Genomic DNA, 21,128 nt, shown 5'->3' with positions numbered 1-21,128 from the left:
CTGCCTACTTGCAACGACCCGCCCTAGGCGACGGGGTACAACTGGGCGGCGGTCCCTGCACTCAGTAAGTGCACGACAAACACGACAAACATACAAGGGAATACAAGCAAGGGAAAGGGGCAGTTGCCCACGACAACACCGTGAGCAACCAGAGTGGTGAACGAGCCGAGTCAAGCCAGGAGTGTGCGAGGTACCAAACGAAGAGCAGAAGAGTAGTCAGTAAGCCAGGGTCTGTATGGAGCAGGAACAAAATAGCAGGAGCTGTAGCTGGGCCAGGAAACCACACGAAAAAGAATAACAAGCAAGGAGGAACAGGAAATGCAGGTATAAATAGACAGAGGGCGGGAGCTAGCTGAGTCTGGCCAGGCTGCGATAGGCTCTCCCACTCCTAAGCCTGCCAGCCTGAGTGGTGGAAGCTGGAGTCAGTCTCAGGGATGTAGATTCAGGTGCTGACTGATTAATTAAGGGAGTTAACTCCGAAGCTGTGCCTGGCAGATCCTTTACATATGGATTTCGAATTGGATGTCATAAAAGCAGGTGTAGGTGTAATGTGTCCCAATACTTTAGTCCAAATAGTGTATATGTCTTTGTTTTAGGGATCTTGTCCAAATTGGCTATTTAGTTGCTGTTATGGACAATAACTTTTACTACATCTGCATATCACTTTAGTTTTTTATTTACTGTTATAGAATACAGTTGTATAATATCACACTATATACAATATACCCCATTACCAATTATATTAGCTTTCAAAACCTGGAGAGCAGCAGTCCATAACTCCACAATAGGAGCTCTGCAATCAGAGGCCTCCCATAATGCAGACCTCGTCAACCATTTTTATAATAAAGTATATGAATTTTTCATCTTAGCTTATATAGGTTTGTGTTTTTGTTTTTTTTAAATTAATGCCCTTTCCTTAGGATAGGCCATCAGTATAAGATCGGTAGGGGTCTGACTGTCGGAACCCCCGCCGAACAGCTGTTTGAAGGGGCCGCGGCACTCGTACAACCGCAGTCTCTTCATTGTTTACATGGTTCTCTTTTCTGTTCATACTTGCATGCCCTGTTACATTTGTAGTGGCTATGCAAGGTATTGCACCATTGTCCCATTCGCCTAAATGGGACAGTGGTGCAATACCATGCACGGCCACAACAAATGTAACGGCGCATGCAAGTACGAACAGAGAAGAGAACCATGTAAACAAAGTAGATACTGAGGCGCTCACCTTTTCAAACAGCTGATCGACGGGGGTGCCAACAGTCGGAGCCCAGCCCTACCGATCTTTTATTGATGTCCACATCCTTAGGATAGGCCATCAATTTCAAGAACTCAGATAACCACTTTAACATTAAAAATCAGGAACATCCTACAGATTCATAATTTAGATGATCTGATAATTGGCTACACGTGGCCAAAGCCTGGCTCATTTGTGGTGGACAATGGTGGCACAATTTTGCTGGTTATTACAGGCACAACCATGCGGGCGTTGGCAAATGCATGCAGCCATTGTGGCAACCGTTTTGCGTAACCGTACCTCTAGGCTGTATTCAAAATTTTCCGCAGCATTTCTGCAGCAAAATCTACACGTGTTATGTCCAGTGAACATCCAGAACAGAATATGCAAGCTGCGGATTTGAAAATCTGCAGCAAGCTCTGATTTATATACGGTGCATTTTTAGCAGCATGGGGATGAGATTTGTTCAAATTTCATCCACATGGCTGGGACTGTAATCCACTGCAGCATTTCCGTCCCGTGTGATTCCAGCCTAGGAATGGATTCCTGTTATAGTCTGCACTGTCATGAATTAAAAATACCGTTCCTTGCTGACTGCAATGTCATTCAAGAAGGGATAGATGGGAAATCTGTTGTGTTTAGCAGAATATATCCATCCAAAATTAAAACTTTATCTTGGATAACTTATGTTCTCAATGATATTAGTAGCTTCTTTTTTTTTTTTTTTTACATAAAGTGGGACATAAAAGCAAATAATACACATTACTGTTCTAAAATCTTTTTACCTTAGTGGAACACTAAGGGTATGTGCACACGTAGTGACCAAAAACGTCTGAAAATCCAGAGCTGTTTTCAAGGGAAAACAGACCCTGCTCTTCAGACGTTTTTTGACCAACTCGCATTTTTCGCGGCGTTTTTCGCGCCATTTTCTACGTCCGTTTTTGGAGCTGTTTTCATTGGAGTCTATGAGAAAACAGCTCCAAAAACGTCCAAAGAAGTGTCCTGCACTTCTTTTGACGAGGCTGTATTTTTACGCGTCGTCGTTTGACAGCTGTCAAACGACGACGCGTAAATAACAGGTCGTCTGCACAATACGTCGGCAAACCCATTCAAATGAATGGGCAGATGTTTGCCGACGTATTGTAGCCCTATTTTCAGACGTAAAACGAGGCATAATACGCCTCGTTTACGTCTGAAAATAGGTCGTGTGAACCCAGCCTTAATCTGAATCATTATACTAATCCAAAAATTGTACAGATGGTAACACTGGAATCGCTGTAAGGAAATTATTGTCTGACTACCATTTATGTGCTACAATGTAAACAAAAAAATGAAGCATATTTAAGATTTTAGTAACCTATATGACGGATCTCCATTAGTTGGACCAATCACTTTGTTACCGGAACTACAAATTCTTGTTATCTGACATTTTGGCCAGCTATCTGTGTCTCTATGGCCTGTGTTTTACGGTACACTATTAATTTTCCATGTATTTATTTGGCCAATATTTATGGCCAATTACTAGTGATGTTGATTTGATGTATGAGTGTTATATTAGCGTTGGATTAGCCTGATTTCTAACTGAACATTGCTAGATCTCAGTTTGGCACAACACAAAATATAGCAGGTTTAGTAATAATTGCTCCCAATATACCTTTCCATTGACTATCACACACCTATGCCAATAAACACAAACTCTATCACATGTTAAACACCTTTTTCTATCACAAATCACCATTTTAATTGTAAGTAATATACAATCTAATTGAGGTAGTTGCATTTTAGATTGATGTTTTTGAACAAACCACAAAATTATACATGAGAAGTATGGAGCCCATTTTTTAATTTAGAGAATGGTAGTTAAGATGGGAACAAGTCTGCACGACACTTCCTAACAGATCTATATCCATGTATGTTCCCTGGTGAGTGATCCGTGACTTATACGTGATAGTTATGCTGCAGGACACCTGCTAAGGCTTATAGCACCATGGACGTCTGTTATTTTACTAAAGTTGATGACTTTCTTATTGACTATCAGGTTCTTCATACAGCCAACAAACGATTTCTTCACAGGTGGCCGCTGTGTTTCCAAGGCATCTGAAACAGAACAAGATCGTGTGATATATACATTATAGATGCCATAAAATAACACAATCCTTCCGGAATATCGAAACAGACTGGAAAGTATTTTCATTTTCTGAATATACTGCTACTAGGTAGTTGCCAACAGTTGAATAAGGGAGAAATGATTGAGGAAAAATATCTAAGCCTACCGTTGGTGATATAGTCTAGAAGAAACACAAAGCATTGTGATTACTGAATTTCTGACAAAATATTTCCCTTCAACTTTGCTTGAAGGGACATCGCCTTCAAAATGGGACCTGCTGACATCTTGCAGAGAAGGGAGCCACAGCCAGCAAGACATTAAAAGGGTTGTCCAGACATGGGGCGGTTTTTTATATTGAAGACCTATCCACAGGATAGGTCATCAGTATATAATCGGTGGGGGTCAGACACCCAGACCCTGCACCGATCAGATGTTCAAGTGAATAGGAGCAGAGCTATAGTCATGCAGCACGGCCGCTATACAGTGGTCGGAGCCATCTGCTTCCGGCACCGACCACTGCATAACTTTCGGTGCTGGAGGCAGCCGGTACCGCTGACCGGTGCGGGGTCTGGGTGTCTGGGTCCTGTGGATAGGTCATCAGTATGAAAAACCGCCCCATCCCAGACAACCCCTTTAAGGCTGGGTTCACACGACCTATTTTCAGGCGTAAACGAGGCGTATTATGCCTCGATTTACGCCTGAAAATACGGCTCCAATACGTCGGCAAACATCTGCCGATTCATTTGAATGGGTTTGCCGACGTACTGTGCCGACGACCTGTAATTTACGCGTCATCGTTTGACAGCTGTCAAAAGATGACGCGTAAAATTACAGCCACGTCAAAAGAAGTGCAGGACACTTCTTGCGACGTTTTTGGAGCCGTTTTCTCATAGACTCTATTGAAAACAGCTCCAAAAATGGCCGAAAAAACGGCGCGAAAACGGCGCGAAAAACGCAGCGAAAAACGTGAGTTGCTCAAAAACAGTCTGAAAATCAGGTGCTGTTTTCCCTTGAAAACAGCTCCGTATTTTCAGACGTTTTTGGCTCAGCGTGTGAACATACCCTAAGTATTACATGGCGGCCATTCAGATATAATACATCAACGGTGAGTCCACTGTTTGTTGGTGTCGGGGAGCCCCCCCAAGACATCTATATGCACAAATAACATTGGCACTATGGCCAGCAGATGTAAATCTAGCATTTTTGTAATATATATTCAATGCATTATTTGCTATGTTCTGTTTTTGCTCAGTTTGTTTTTAGTCTTTGGAGTGTAGAAGATATGGGCATAGCTATAGCCGTAAAAGCCATAGCAGCGGCTATGGGGCCCAAAGTTTGCAAGAACACTCCTGTGCAAGAACATTGTTTCTTTTTTAGGGGAATAACATGGTGGCCTTCTCCTATTTAGCACTACTATGTGGATTATTTGATATTTGGCACCATTATTCATACCTTTATAAGTTTCCTGTCACTAGGTGGTAGGGGCCCATCTCATTTTGCTATGGTGCCATATGATTGTAGTTACACCCCTAGTAGAAGAAAAGATGTTGCTATCTGGAAACAAGTAAGTTAGCAGCTGTTGATGGTTTTTATTATGGATTGTTGACCCCTTACTTGCTGCGGCTTAGCAACTGCTATACCTGCTACCGTTATTGTGGTCCTAGACTTCTTTTATGTTTTATATATACTCTACTGGATGACATACATTTATTTGTGGCAGTTATATTATTATATTCTGTGGTATGACCAATTTTATAGGAAGCCATTTGAGACTAATAGGTCGAATTGGGACAAACCATTTTGCAGCAATCAGTTTATGAGAATGATGTCTACTCTGCTTACCTGGGAGTCCCCCAATGTATAATGTGGCCTCTTTGCTGGAACTCAGTGCGGAGTTGGGGCCGGCTGTGTCTTTGGACAGGTTATCTACATCCAGCTGGACTGATTTATCTTTTTGTCTTACTGCAAAAAAATAGAAATATAATTTTTACAGTCAAATTGTAATTTTTGCATTTTTTTGCTTTCATATAGCACAATGAAAATAAAATCAATATAATAAAAATGTTGTACACAAAAATAATAGTACACAAGGCAACAGCTTGAAATGTTTTTAATCAGTGCTTATCCTAAAGAGATTAATTCTGCAGCACTAATTAGGGAGATTAGTCCTGCATGGTGATAATTGCTCCTAACTGCCTGCCTAGCATTGAGAAGCTACATTAGGTATGTACAGTACATTGGGGGGAATTTAACAAGGCCATGTACTCTGCAAGCTACGTGTCTTTATCTCATCACAGTGCTGAATTAGTGTTGGACTGTTTTAAAAGCTAAGAATAGATTTGGAAAAACATTAGTTAAGTCTCTCACAAATGAAATATGCAAATGAGAATACAAATAAAATGATGGCCCATCAACGTCTAGGCATTGACATCCGATAGTGAAAACAGAGCAGGCATAGTTTGCACGCAACTTATAAGTAATCATGTAGAGGTATCGAAACTTTCTACTGCCTAACGTAATAATTAAAATGAAGCTTGTTTCTTCTCTTACAAAATAGAACATACATGTAAAACTTACAGTACATGAACTTGGCCGGAGTGGACACCAAGAGTCTATAGAAATCAACGGAAACCCATTGACATGAGTGGGTAATCTGCAATGCTTTTGCGCTCAGCCCCTACCCTTTGATAATAGCTGATGTCAGGGGCTCCCAGAAATATGTATTTTCACGGTCAGTTAGTGTCTAGGGGACCTGAAATGTGCCCTTTGTAGTTGTTACAACGTGTTACCCCAATATTGTGCTATGTAAAGCGTTACGGTAGCTGATGGCGCTATATTAATAACATTAATAATCAGATAATAACAAGGCAGAGATGTCAAAGGACATGCTATATACTATGTTCGGACGAGTACTGTGTTCCTTTTAGTTCCTGTAGAAATGAGAAAAAGCATAAAGTAGAATAATCTTGTGTTACCTGTTATAGTATGCCATTTTCCACCACAGAGCGATGCTAAAGGGCTAACGGAAGCCTGGAAATGACCCTTATTGTTATTTATAGACAAAGTCACCTACAAGAAAAAACACACAAAAATAAAATAAAACGTGTGAACAAGAATTTAGTGGTGACTTTTACATTGTGAATATTCTCATGGTCTCACTGGTCAGAGTGGTACAGTATCTATCTATCTATCTATCTATCTATCTATCTATCTATCTATCTATCTATCTATCTATCTATCTATCTATCTATCTATCTATCTATCTATCTATCTATCTATCTCATATCTATCTATCTATCTATCTATCTATCTATCTATCTATCTATCTATCTATCTATCTATCTATCTATCTATCTCATATCTATCTATCTCATATCTATCTATCTATCTATCTATCTATCTATCTATCTATCTATCTATCTATCTATCTATCTATCTATCTATCTATCTATCTATCTCATATCTATCTATCTATCTCATATCTATCTATCTCATATCTATCTATCTATCTCATATCTATCTATCTATCTATCTATCTATCTATCTATCTATCTATCTATCTATCTATCTAATCTATCTATCTATCTATCTATCTATCTATCTATCTATCTATCTATCTATCTATCTATCTATCTATCTATCTATCTATCTATCTCATATCTATCTATCTATCTATCTATCTATCTATCTATCTATCTATCTATCTATCTATCTATCTATCTATCTATCTATCTATCTATCTATCTATCTATCTATCTCATATCTATCTATCTCATATCTATCTATCTATCTATCTATCTATCTATCTATCTATCTATCTATCTATCTATCTATCTATCTATCTATCTATCTATCTATCTATCTATCTATCTATCTATCTATCTATCTATCTCATATCTATCTATCTCATATCTATCTATCTATCTATCTATCTATCTATCTATCTATCTATCTATCTATCTATCTATCTATCTATCTATCTATCTATCTATCTATCTATCTATCTATCTATCTATCTATCTATCTATCTCATATCTATCTATCTATCTCATATCTATCTATCTATCTCATATCTATCTATCTATCTATCTATCTATCTATCTATCTATCTATCTATCTATCTATCTATCTATCTATCTATCTATCTATCTATCTATCTATCTATCTATCTATCTATCTATCTATCTATCTCATATCAATTCAATTCAATTCAATTCAAAAAAGCTTTATTGGCAGGACCAAATACATATTAGCATTGCCAAAGCAAGTAAGAAGTAAGGGAATGAGGGATAGGGACTGAGGGCTTGGGGATAGGGACACATCTAGGGTCGGGGTTATACAAGTCCATGGCATATCATGTCTCTCTCAGTTTATGGCATGCAGTGACATATTGTGCCGCTGTGCCCACTGTGGTTTCCTCTTCACCCAGCAGGATGTAGAGTTTCTCTTCCTCTTCCATGGAGCTGAAGTCCGGTAAGAGATCAGAGAGATTCCTGAAGTGAGTGTCCCTCACTGCTGAGTATTTGGAGCAGTGTAGCAGGAAGTGGGTCTCATCCTCCACGGCCTCCTGGTCGCACTGTTGGCACAGTCGGCTCTCCCTGGGCTTGTAGTTCTGTCTGTGGCGCCCGGATTGGATGAGCAGGTTGTGGGCGCTCAGTCTGTATCTATCTATCTATCTATCTATCTATCTATCTATCTATCTATCTATCTATCTATCTATCTATCTCATATCTATCTATCTCATATCTATCTCATATCTATCTATCTCATATCTATCTATCTATCTATCTATCTATCTATCTATCTATCTATCTATCTATCTATCTATCTATCTATTTATCTATGTATCTATCTATCTCATATCTATCTATCTATCTATCTATCTATCTATCTATCTATCTATCTATCTATCTATCTATCTATCTATCTATCTATCTATCTATCTATCTCATATCTGTCTATCTCATATCTATCTATCTCATATCTATCTATCTATCTATCTATCTATCTATCTATCTATCTATCTATCTATCTATCTATCTATCTATCTATCTATCTATCTATCTATCTATCTCATATCTATCTCATATCTATCTCATATCTATCTATCTATCTATCTATCTATCTATCTATCTATCTATCTATCTATCTATCTATCTATCTATCTATCTATCTATCTATCTATCTATCTATCTATCTATCTATCTATCTATCTATCTATCTATCTGTAAAGGATCTGCCAGGCACAGCGGGGTTAACTCCCAGAACTAATCAGTCAGCACCTGAGAATACTTCCCTGAGACTGACTCCTGCTTCCACCATTCAGGCTGGCAGGCTTAGGAGTGGGAGAGCCTATCGTAACCTGGCCAGACTCAGCTAGCTCCCGCCCTCGGTCTATTTAAGCCTGCACTTCCTGTCCCTCGGTGCTTGTTATTGCTTGTGTTTCCCTCCTTGTGGTTTCCTGGCCCAGCTACAGCTCCTGCTATTTTTGATCCTGCTCCATACAGACCCTGGCTTACCGACTACTCTTCTGCTTTTCGTTTTGTACCTCGCACACTCCTGGCTTGACTCGGCTCGTTCACCACTCTGGTTGCTCACGGTGTTGCCGTGGGCAACGGCCCCTTTTCCTTGCTTGTGTTCCTTGTATGTTTGTCGTGTTTGTCGTGCACTTACTGAGCGCAGGGACCGCCGCCCAGTTGTACCCCGTCGCCTAGGGCGGGTCGTTGCAAGTAGGCAGGGACAGAGTGGCGGGTAGATTAGGGCTCACTTGTCCGTCTCCCTACCCTCTGCCATTACATAATAACAAGCCCATACCTAGTCTACCCCTGGTCCCTGACACCACTATGGATCCCCGTGAGACCCTGGCTCAGCAAATGCAGGGTCTCTCCCTACAGGTCCAGGCCCTGGCTCAGAGGGTCAACCAGCCTGATGCTACCCTGGTAGTTCCCCTCACCGCACCTCTTGAACCCCACCTCAAGTTGCCCGACCGGTTCTCAGGGGACCGGAGGGCTTTTCTCTCCTTTCGTGAGAGTTGTAGGCTTTACTTTCGTTTAAAGCCTCATTCCTCAGGTTCTGAGAGCCAACGGGTGGGTATAATTATGTCCCGGCTCCAGGAAGGGCCCCAAGAGTGGGCCTTCTCCTTGGCTCCTGACGCCCCTGAACTTTCCTCCGTTGATTGTTTCTTTTCTGCTCTCGGACTTATTTATGACGAGACTGACAGGACTGCCTTTGCCGAGAGTCAGCTGGTGACCTTAAGTCAGGGTAAGAGACCTGTTGAGGAGTATTGCTCTGACTTTCGGAAGTGGTGCGTAGCTTCTCGGTGGAATGACCCTGCCTTAAGGTGCCAGTTTAGGTTGGGTCTGTCGAATGCCCTGAAAGACCTGCTAGTTAGCTATCCCTCTTCTGACTCCCTAGACCAGGTTATGGCTTTAGCGATACGACTTGACCGACGTCTCAGGGAACGACAACGTGAACGTTTATGTGTTTTCTCCTCCGACTCCCCCATGATGCCTCCCGAAGCTCCGTTGCTTCGTTCCTCCCCGAAAGATTCAGAGATACCTATGCAACTCGGGGCCTCCGTGTCCCCCCAACAACGTAGAGAATTCCGCAGGAAGAATGGTCTCTGCTTCTACTGTGGGGACGACAAGCATCAAGTGAACAACTGTCCTAAGCATAAGGTTGCAGCCAGAGAACTTCCGCGTCTAAGTGATCATCGGGGAGGTCACTTGGGCGCACAGGTATTTCCAGTAAATATGAAACGTACTAAGATCTTGCTTCCCTTTCAGGTCTCTTTTGGTGGTAGGTCTGCTACCGGCAGTGCCTTCGTGGATTCAGGGTCCTCTACTAATATCATGTCTGTGGAATTTGCTATGTCCCTTGCTATGCCTCTTATTGATTTGCCTAAACCTGTCCCGGTAGTGGGTATCGACGCCACTCCTCTTGCTAATGGTTATTTTACACAGCATACCCCTGTTTTTGAACTCCTTGTTGGCTCCATGCATTTGGAGCAATGCTCTGTACCGTTGATGCAGGGATTATCGTACGATTTGGTTCTAGGTCTTCCCTGGTTGCAGTTGCATAATCCTACGTTTGACTGGAATACTGGGGAGCTAACCAAATGGGGTATTGGAGGTGGCCAGGATTGTGGACAGCAAGATGGTCCAAGGCTCCCTCCAGTACCTGGTCCATTGGAGAGGATACGGGCCCGAGGAGAGGACTTGGGTACCCGCCCGGGATGTTCACGCTGGGGTATTGGTCAGGAGGTTCCACCTGCGTTTCCCCAGTAAGCCAGGTCCACTTAGAAAGGGTCCGGTGGCCCCTCATAAAAGGGGGGGTACTGTAAAGGATCTGCCAGGCACAGCGGGGTTAACTCCCAGAACTAATCAGTCAGCACCTGAGAATACTTCCCTGAGACTGACTCCTGCTTCCACCATTCAGGCTGGCAGGCTTAGGAGTGGGAGAGCCTATCGTAACCTGGCCAGACTCAGCTAGCTCCCGCCCTCGGTCTATTTAAGCCTGCACTTCCTGTCCCTCGGTGCTTGTTATTGCTTGTGTTTCCCTCCTTGTGGTTTCCTGGCCCAGCTACAGCTCCTGCTATTTTTGATCCTGCTCCATACAGACCCTGGCTTACCGACTACTCTTCTGCTTTTCGTTTTGTACCTCGCACACTCCTGGCTTGACTCGGCTCGTTCACCACTCTGGTTGCTCACGGTGTTGCCGTGGGCAACGGCCCCTTTTCCTTGCTTGTGTTCCTTGTATGTTTGTCGTGTTTGTCGTGCACTTACTGAGCGCAGGGACCGCCGCCCAGTTGTACCCCGTCGCCTAGGGCGGGTCGTTGCAAGTAGGCAGGGACAGAGTGGCGGGTAGATTAGGGCTCACTTGTCCGTCTCCCTACCCTCTGCCATTACACTATCTATCTATCTATCTATCTATCTATCTATCTATCTATCTATCTATCTATCTATCTATCTATCTCATATCTATCTATCTCATATCTATCTATCTCATATCTATCTATCTATCTATCTATCTATCTATCTATCTATCTATCTATCTATCTATCTATCTATCTATCTATCTATCTATCTATCTCATATCTATCTATCTATCTCATATCTATCTATCTATCTCATATCTATCTATCTATCTCATATCTATCTATCTATCTATCTATCTATCTATCTATCTATCTATCTATCTATCTATCTATCTATCTCATATCTATCTATCTCATATCTATCTATCTCATATCTATCTATCTCATATCTATCTATCTATCTATCTATCTATCTATCTATCTATCTATCTATCTATCTATCTATCTATCTATCTATCTATCTATCTATCTATCTATCTATCATCTACCAAGCTATCATATGTATTGTTACAATAGGGCAGGAACTGAGCCCCTTAGTTTACTTAATCACATCCTGACCAATAGTAGTAAACTATGGCACACCTTAACCCTAGGCACCACAAAAAACATGTATGATGCATGTACTCACCTTCCCATTTTCGATGTATAGGCTTAATGTATTTTCTTTTCCTTCTCCTGTATGTAGTAGAACAGATTCTTGAGTTTGTGGTCGGATTTTGAAAGATATCTCAAATTCATGTCCCACGTTCAAAGCATTATCTTGGAGACAAAGAAACAGAAGGTTGATGGACATGTAAGAATACAGTTACCTAAAACATTCACAAGTTCCTCTACTTACCCACAGCCACGTGTCCTGACTCCTGGGCAAAGTACAGTCCTGTCTCATAAGCGCCATCATGGCAAGGGGTGACCCCGACAGTTCTAGATGGTCTGTCTAACACCACCTCACTTATTTTCACATTTTTCAAGCAGCCAGCAAAGCTTTTCTTGGGCATTCCCTGAAAGATATATTTTAATCATTGTCAAATTTTATGTATTTCATAAAATATTATGTTTTTTCCCAGTAAAAACAGTAAGGCCTTATTCACACGAACGTGTCCGTTTTGAGCGTCTAAAAAACTCAGCGTTTTTCTTGCATTGCAGTTCCGTTTTTTACGTCAGAAAAATAAACTGAAGGAGGTGGTTTTCTTTTTCTCTTCATTTCTTTAGCAACTGTTGCGTGAATCACGCACAGAACACGTGTGACGTCCGTGTGCTGTCCGTGATTTCTGCCTTTGACTTCAATGGCTGTGTGATGCGCAAAAGACGCACAAGTATAGGAACTGCAGGGAGTTTCACACAGCAGACACACGCTGCGTGAAAAACACTAAATGTCTAGTGGCCCCATTGAATTGCATAGGTTCGTGTGACGTCCGTTGTTTTAACGTGCGTAACACGGACGTGAAAAGCACTGGTGTGAATAAGGCCTTAGGCACAAGAACAAGAGAAATGTTAATCTAAATTTTTAATACAACAGTATTGTCACCCAGCTTTCTCAGTCTCCCACCCAGCAGAGATCCATCCTCCACTCCTGTACCACTGCATAACTTGGCAAACTGTCATTCAGGAGCTGTAATACCAGCCATGTTGGTTGTAATCAGAAAAATAAATGTTTTCCATTCGCCCCTGCTCTAAGAGGATCTCACATTCCAATTAAGGCCTTATTTACACGCGCGTATTTAACCTCTGTGATACGCGCGTGAAAATCACATGCGTCGCACGGACCTATGTAAGTCAATGGGGCCGTTCAGACATTCCGTGATTTTCACGCAGCATGTGTCCGCTTCGTAAAACTCACGACATGTCCTCTACTTGAGCGTTCCTCACGCATCACGCACCCATTGACTTCAAAAATCGCGCACAGCACCATGAAGCACTTCCATGTGTCGCGTGTGATTCACCTTACATTTGTTAAATAAATGAAGGAAAAAATAAAACCACCTCCTTCATTTCATTTCCTAAACATCAAAACCGCGTGTCATAAGGATGGCACATGTGTGAAAATCACGCAGCCAGGCACCAAACACTTATGACACACAGAACTGCAACACGGGCAAAACGCTGCATTTTTTACGCGCGCAAAATGCACACGTTCGTGTGAATTTTGCCTAACAATTTTCTCTTCTTTAAACCACCTCTTGGTTGGCTTACCTTACACCATTTTTGGCAGCAAAATTTTGACGCACGTAGGCGCATTTTAAGTCATACCGCTTTCTGAAAAAACACTACGAGCCACACCACCTTGTTGAGCGCATCCCAAAATATGTCTAAAACAGTTAAGAAATGTGTCTCACGGCATGTGCACTAGACTTTTGGCTCCACTTGCATAGTAAATCTGCCCCAATGTCTGTACTTCTCTTAATATGAAAACATATAGGACCAAATGGCTAAAAGGGAACAACATCCACATTAGTAAAGACTACAGGACACGTAGAAGTGGAGCAAAGCTCTCAACCTGGGACTTCAATAATGCACCGGCCTGTTAGGTTTGCACAATGCATCGAAACTTCTATACTGTTTCGATACCGTGCACCCCCAAACGGTTCAAAACCGTTATTTCATGTATTTCGATACTAAGCTGTGCGGCCGCACCGCTAAGTATAGTAATACATGAATGTTGTTAGAGCGGGACTGCGGCTGTGTGATACAGTCTTTGCCCCGCTCCTGAGTCCTGATCATGTGATGCTACCGGCGCTGCACTAATGAGTGCCGGCAATGAAGACAGAACAGGGCGGGCGCACTGCAAAACACCCCCATGTTCTGTCTTCAGTGCCTGCGCTGCCGCTTATTAGTGTAGCGCTGGTCACATCACCTCAGGCTGACCGCGCGCGCGCACTTATTGTCGGGAATGGGGCAATGGCTGTATTACACAGCCACAGCCCTGCTCTAACGGTGGAGATCAGAGAAATCTCTCATCTCCGCCGCTCTTCCCCTGAATGCTGCAATAAAAGCTGACCACAGCATTCAAGGGGTAAATGAGAAGGGGGGTGGCCTTTGGATCGCGTCGCAGGGAATCCCTGTGACGCGATCGATGGACACACCATATATGGGCAGACAGGTCCATTGAAGGACCCCAGGGCTGTCTGATCATATTTCCTGTTAGGACATACTTAGATATGTCCTAACAACTGCGTGTGTACTATCAGAACACAGGCTAATGTACTGACATATATGCCATTACATTAAAGTTTAAAATTAAAAAATAAATAAAGTAATGTTAAATAAAAAATAAATACACACATTTTTACAATAAACATTAAAATAAAAGTCTCTATACATGAAATATACATATTCAGTATTGTCGCGACCGTAATAACACATTTATAGCGTTATTTATGATGTTTACGCTGTTATAAAAGAAAAACTGCTTTCTTTCACTTATTAATGTGAGGCACAAGGTGTGATGAATTTTGAACCTCCATGTGCCTCACATTAATACTAATTAACCCCATCATGTACCTCACACATTAACCCAATGTTGTCCATTATGACTGAGGAACATTATGGGGTTAATTACTATTAATCTTCGTCACATGGAGGTTCAAAATTCATCACACCACGTGCCTCACATCAGAAAATGGAAGAACTTTTTTTTTATTATTATTGTTGGCAAAGTATTGTTTTCGTATCGAGTATCGCAATACTACACGAAGTATCGGTATCGAAGTCAAAATTCTAGTATCGTGACAACCCTACTACTGCCTGTATGAATGAATGTGGTTACATTTATACAGTACAATGCTGATAAGGTGCACAATCTTAGAATAAAAGTTCTTACCTGCACTTTCAAAGACGGGACACCTCCAAGGTAGAGCAGTGACATATTCTCCAAGCTCAGGTGTTTTACCAGACTTCCTTTTCGAGTTTTAAGACCATCAATAACAAGCCGACCGTTTGTACCATCCCAGCTGAATGCAACCTAAAAAATAAATAAAATAGTAAGATTATTGAATCATAAATCCTGTTGGCTCTTGCACCAGAATAACTTGACTCATAACATATAAACCGACTATTGTACCTATATGGTTGTTTATGGGCATAAGATTACTATCACACTGGCAACTAGCAGAACAGCACTGCTGTGAGATAGCCTGTTTCTGGAATATTATATATTTATAGGAGTCACGTGAGCCCTCTCGCTGTTTCTGAATGGCTGAGGGGATTCACAGAGGGGGGCACTGCATTTAATGACACAATCCAGCTCATCAGTAAATATCATAATGGATAAACTGAGAATATTACAACTTCCACAAAGCCGATCCTTCCACTATTTATACATATATATATATGTATATATATACATATATATATATATATATACATATATATATACATATATATATATATACATATATATATACATATATATATATATACATATATATATGTATATATATATATACATATATATATGTATATATATATACATATATATATATATGTATATATATGTATGTATATATATATATATATATATGTATATATATATAAAATATTAATATAAATGATGAAATTGTAATATATACATATTTTATGATTATGGCATCATCATGGAGAACAAAACTTCAATATAGAGAAATTTTAATGTTGCACATATTACGTTAAAACATTTGCCATTTCTGACTGCTATCAGGGGAAGATTCCTATAACCAAACAAAGACATTTTCACTTACTGTGTGCCACTTTCCATCACTGTATTTTTCTTGGCTTCTTATTTTTAGTTTGTTGCCTTTGGTGCCCAAAGAAAACACAAATCGGCCCTTGGATATATGAAGGGCCAGGTAACTGGACTCCTGTTTATTAGTCATTAAGAAAATTAAGCCAGCCGACTGCTCAGTTTGGACCTCTAAAGAGAAGTGTGACCTGCAAGACAAAAACACGGACCATTCATTTCTAGAAAGATGTCTGTGAAAAATATCAATATCCATATCAATAAGGAATTTTCTATGTTTACATTCATCAGACAAGCATTGACCTTAACTCCTACACAGGTAACAGATGAAGAGTGTCAACAACTAATGTCTACCCTACAGTGCCCATACTGGGCATCATACAGCTAAAGGCCTCATGCACTTAGCAAAGTGGTGTGTATGGACCCTGTAGAGAGGCCCACTGAACCCCTGCAAGTCTGTACAATGGAGCCGTAGAGTCTCCTTGTTTCTGCAGATATTCTCCCCAGAAACCATGCGGCTAGGGGAGAATACATCTGCAGTATAGAATCCAATGGAACATGGCATGAAATCGGAGGCATACAGAGGTACAGTGGTTCCCCAAAGACTATAATGGGTGCTGTATTACAACTCAGAGGTTGTATGAAGCCTTTACACAGATCTGTCTTGCATTGTATTGTTAAATTATCCATTCTCTGTCTCCATGTTCTGTCATTTTATTTATGAACTAGGAGGATCAGGATGAACAATGCTACATATACCACCTAATTCGAAGTACTTGAAACTGGGCCAGAGTGAATTAAATTATGAGAAGATAAAAAAATAAAAACAACCACTCCCCCCCCCCCCTCCCGGAATCTATGGTAGGTAGGCTGTCATAAATACCTCTCTTTAAAACTCTGCTTGCTGAGATCATAGACCAAGTGACTTGCTGGAGAGTCTCCAAATCTATAGGACCACGGGTGAGATGTGAAGTTCGAGTGAGACGCGCAGCCATGTAAGTTCTTCAGTCCAGTTTGTGTATTCAGTAGATTGTTCATAATGTCCAGGCGTGACTGTTAGAGGAGACACACAAGTCCAATTATTCACGTTTTACTCTAGAAGTGAAATGTCTGTGAGACGTCCCACATCAGACTGGACAAACAGAGGCCACATTAGTTATAGAGTAATGCCAATTACCAATACTATAAAAAAAAGTTCTCCAGAAAAAACTGAAAATTACAGCTCAGTTCCAGCTACCAGTTTGCTAAGGAACTTTGTAGGAGAGGCTTTGTGCGTTGTTCTCATTCTTTTTGCCTAGTGAGTATGAGGGTCTGTGAAGTATCCGGCACACAAACAAATGTAGCGCTGCAGTCAGTATGGCGGCTTGCCGCTTCGTTCTTGAGCGCCAAGAACGAAGCGGCAAGCCGCCATACTGACTGCAGCGCTACATAACTGAATAAACGAACGCCAAGTGGGATCTAGTGCCTGACGAAGGTCATTGAACCGAAACGTTGCACGCACATTGCCCATGGCATCAAATTTAATAAAACCGAAAAATTGAACCACATTTGTTTGTGTGCCGGATACTTCTTCACATATGATTGGGTTGGGACCCTATTCGTGCACCTCCTTCAGTCTTGTGCGCTCTGAACCAATACAGACGAGTATGAGGGTCTGTTCACACGCTTACTAAAAAACGTCTGAAAATACGGAGCTGTTTTCAGAGGGAACAGCCTCTGATTTTCAGGCGTTTTTGAAGCTGAAAATGAAGCTTCTTAATTTGGAGCTTCTTTTGAGGCGTTTTTCATCGTGTTCAATGGAAAATCAGCTCCAAAAAATGCCTCAAGAAGTGACATGCTACTTTTTTTACGGAGCGTCTTTCTACGCTCCGTTTTTTTAAAATAGCGGCGTAAAAAGATGCCCCATATGAACTAAATGCTGTTTTTCCCATTGATTTCAATGGGCAGATGTTTGTAGGCATCGAGCTTCCCTTTTTTTCGGGCGTTTTTCGAGGTGTAAACGCCCTGAAATACACTTTGTGTGAACATACCCTTAGAGTATGTTCACACGGGCTAGTTTCAGCCGTTTTTCTGTCCGTAAACCCCCCGAAAAACGACTAAAAATGCTGGGGCTAAATGGGAAAAACGGCGTTCCGTTCCCACGTTTTTAAAAATGGCCACGTAAAAAAACGTCTTGTAAAAAGAAGTGCATGTCACTTCTTGAGCCGTTTTTGGAGCTGTTTTTCATTGACTCAATAGAAAAACAGCGTCAAAAACGGCCGTAAAAAATGGCACAAAAAACGGCTGAAAATCAGGAGCTGCTTTCCCTTGAAAACAGCTTCGTATTTTTAACCGTTTTTTGTTAAGTGTGTGAACATACCCTTACACTTTATATGATTTGCCAAAAGGAGTGGGGAGTAAAGTAACTATTGTTCTGAGCATATTTTCTACTCATTGATGTTAACAGATCTCAGTGACTTATTAAACCTCATTCACACATTGTAGATTTGGTCAGTATTTTGCATCAGTATTTTGAAGAAGCTAAAACATGGAGTGGGTCTAAACACAGGGAAAATATAATGGAATGATTTATACTTTTTCTCTTCTTTGCATCCACAACTGATTTTGGCTTTTTAAACACTAATGCAAAATTCTGACCATGTCTACAATGTGTGAATGAGGCCTAATGGGGTCCGTCAGATTTCCATTGGGGTCATGGTATTTCTGATGCCAAGAATAACGCTGCAGACTATGCTTTTCTTGCCTTCAAAAACACCGGTACCCCAGAGAAATGGAAAAAAGCAGAGATGTGAATGGAGTCTCAGGAAATGTTTCACTTTTTATACGAATTTATGTGACAAACTACTTTATGTATATTTTGAATACCATAATACTAGCCCCTGTGAACAACAATAAGGATCTGAATGAGAGGGAGAATTTTCATGTCTCTTGGGAATTGCTCTATAGGTTGTACATAAAAATCCATTTAAACCATTTATATACTATATCCCCGATCCTGTAAATCCATGAACCCTGGAATTACCAAGTCAAAGTCGTTAAGTCTGAGCTTGAAAGGCTGTTTGAGTTCGCTTAATATCATAGACATGGGGGCTTCTTCTGGGGTGCACATTTCCAGTGACACTTTATTCTTCTCAGTGTTGTCAAAAAGATTCTCAACAGTAGGATATAGTGAAGCTCTAAAATACAGAAAATAGAAAATAGCCAATATTAATATGAGTTCGTGACATGTAGCTATGACATAAAATGTTGGAGGAATTATGCATTATTATACTGAATATATGCATATTATACTGTACATTATACTGTAACTATGCATGTACTGTACAATACACTGTAACTATGCATGTACTGTACATTATACTGTAACTATGCATGTACTGTACAATACACTGTAACTATGCATGTACTGTACATTATACTGTAACTATGCCTGTACTGTACATTATACTGTAACTATGCATGCACTGTACATTATACTGTAACTATGCATGTACTGTACATTACACTGTAACTATGCATGTACTGTGCATTATACTGTAACTATGCATATACTGTACATTACACTGTAACTATGCCTGTACTGTACATTATACTGTAACTATGCATGCACTGTACATTATACTGTAACTATGCATGTACTGTACATTATACTGTAACTATGCATGTACTGTACATTACACTGTAACTATGCCTGTACTGTACATTATACTGTAACTATGCATATACTGTACATTATACTGTAACTATGCATGTACTGTACATTATACTGTAACTATGCATATACTGTACATTATACTGTAACTATGCATGTACTGTACATTACACTGTAACTATGCATGTACTGTACATTACACTGTAACTATGCATGTACTGAACATTATACTGTAACTATGCATGTACTGAACATTATACTGTAACTATGCATGTACTGTACATTACACTGTAACTATGCATATACTGTACATTATACTGTAACTATGCATGTACTGTGCATTATACTGTAACCATGCATGTACTGTACATTATACTGTAACTATGCATATACGGTACATTATACTGTAACTATGCATGTACTGTACATTACACTGTAACTATGCATATACTGTACATTATACTGTAACTATGCCTGTACTGTACATTATACTGTAACTATGCATGTACTGCATATTATACTGTAACTATGCCTGTACTGTACATTACACTGTAACTATGCATGTACTGTACATTACACTGTAACTATGCATGTACTGTGCATTACACTGTAACTATGCATGTACTGTACATTATACTGTAACTATGCATGTACTGTACATTATACTGTAACTATGCATGTGCTGTACATTACACTGTAACTATGCCTGTACTGCATATTATACTGTAACTATGCATATACTGTACATTACACTGTAACTATGCATGTACTGTACATTATACTGTAACTATGCCTGTACTGTACATTATACTGTAACCATGCAAGTACTGTACATTACACTGTAACTATGCATGTACTGTACATTATACTGTAACTATGCATATACTGTACATTATACTGTAACTATGCATGTACTGTACATTATACTATAACCATGCATGTACTGTACATTACACTGTAACTATGCATGTACTGTACATTATACTGTAACTATGCATATACTGTACATTATACTGTAACTATGCATGTACTGTACATTATACTGTAACTATGCATGTACTGTACATTATACTGTAACTATGCATATACTGTACATTATACTGTAACTATGCATATACTGTACATTATACTGTAACCATGCATGTACTGTACATTATACTGTAACCATGCATGTACTGTACATTATACTGTAACTATGCATGTACTGTACATTACACTGTAACTATGCATGGACTGTACATTATACTGTAACTATGAATGTACTGTACATTATACTGTAACTATGCATATACTGTGCATTATACTGTAACCATGCATGTACTGTACATTATACTGTAACTATGCATGTACTGTACATTATACTATAACCATGCATGTACTGCACATTATACTGTAACCATGCCTGTACTGTACATTATACTGTAACTATGCCTGTACTGTACATTACACTGTAACTATGCATGTGCTGTACATTACACTGTAACTATGCATGTACTGTACATTATACTGTAACTATGCATGTACTGTACATTATACTGTAACTATGCA

General features: G+C 40.2%; 1 protein-coding gene across 1 annotated transcript in view; it reads right to left on the bottom strand.

The window, feature by feature from the left end:
• Window positions 1-2,458: 2,458 nt before the first annotated feature.
• LAMA3 (laminin subunit alpha 3) overlaps window positions 2,459-21,128 on the bottom strand; it is a 246,562-nt gene continuing 227,892 nt past the window's right edge. Inside the window, exons 69-77 of the mRNA XM_075826335.1 lie at window positions 18,951-19,104; window positions 16,812-16,981; window positions 15,930-16,119; window positions 15,035-15,175; window positions 12,056-12,215; window positions 11,846-11,976; window positions 6,317-6,410; window positions 5,184-5,303; window positions 2,459-3,331 (exon numbers count right to left, since the gene is read on the bottom strand). Of these exons, the coding sequence (XP_075682450.1) occupies window positions 3,186-3,331; window positions 5,184-5,303; window positions 6,317-6,410; window positions 11,846-11,976; window positions 12,056-12,215; window positions 15,035-15,175; window positions 15,930-16,119; window positions 16,812-16,981; window positions 18,951-19,104 (1,306 nt within the window). The 3' untranslated portion in view covers window positions 2,459-3,185. The remainder of the gene's footprint in view (window positions 3,332-5,183; window positions 5,304-6,316; window positions 6,411-11,845; window positions 11,977-12,055; window positions 12,216-15,034; window positions 15,176-15,929; window positions 16,120-16,811; window positions 16,982-18,950; window positions 19,105-21,128) is intronic.

Source organism: Rhinoderma darwinii, chromosome 5, assembly GCF_050947455.1.
Source record: "Rhinoderma darwinii isolate aRhiDar2 chromosome 5, aRhiDar2.hap1, whole genome shotgun sequence".
Taxonomy (NCBI): Eukaryota; Metazoa; Chordata; class Amphibia; order Anura; family Rhinodermatidae; genus Rhinoderma; species Rhinoderma darwinii.
The sequence above is the reverse complement of the archived record's forward strand: the minus strand, read 5'-3'. Positions and strand labels throughout refer to the sequence as shown.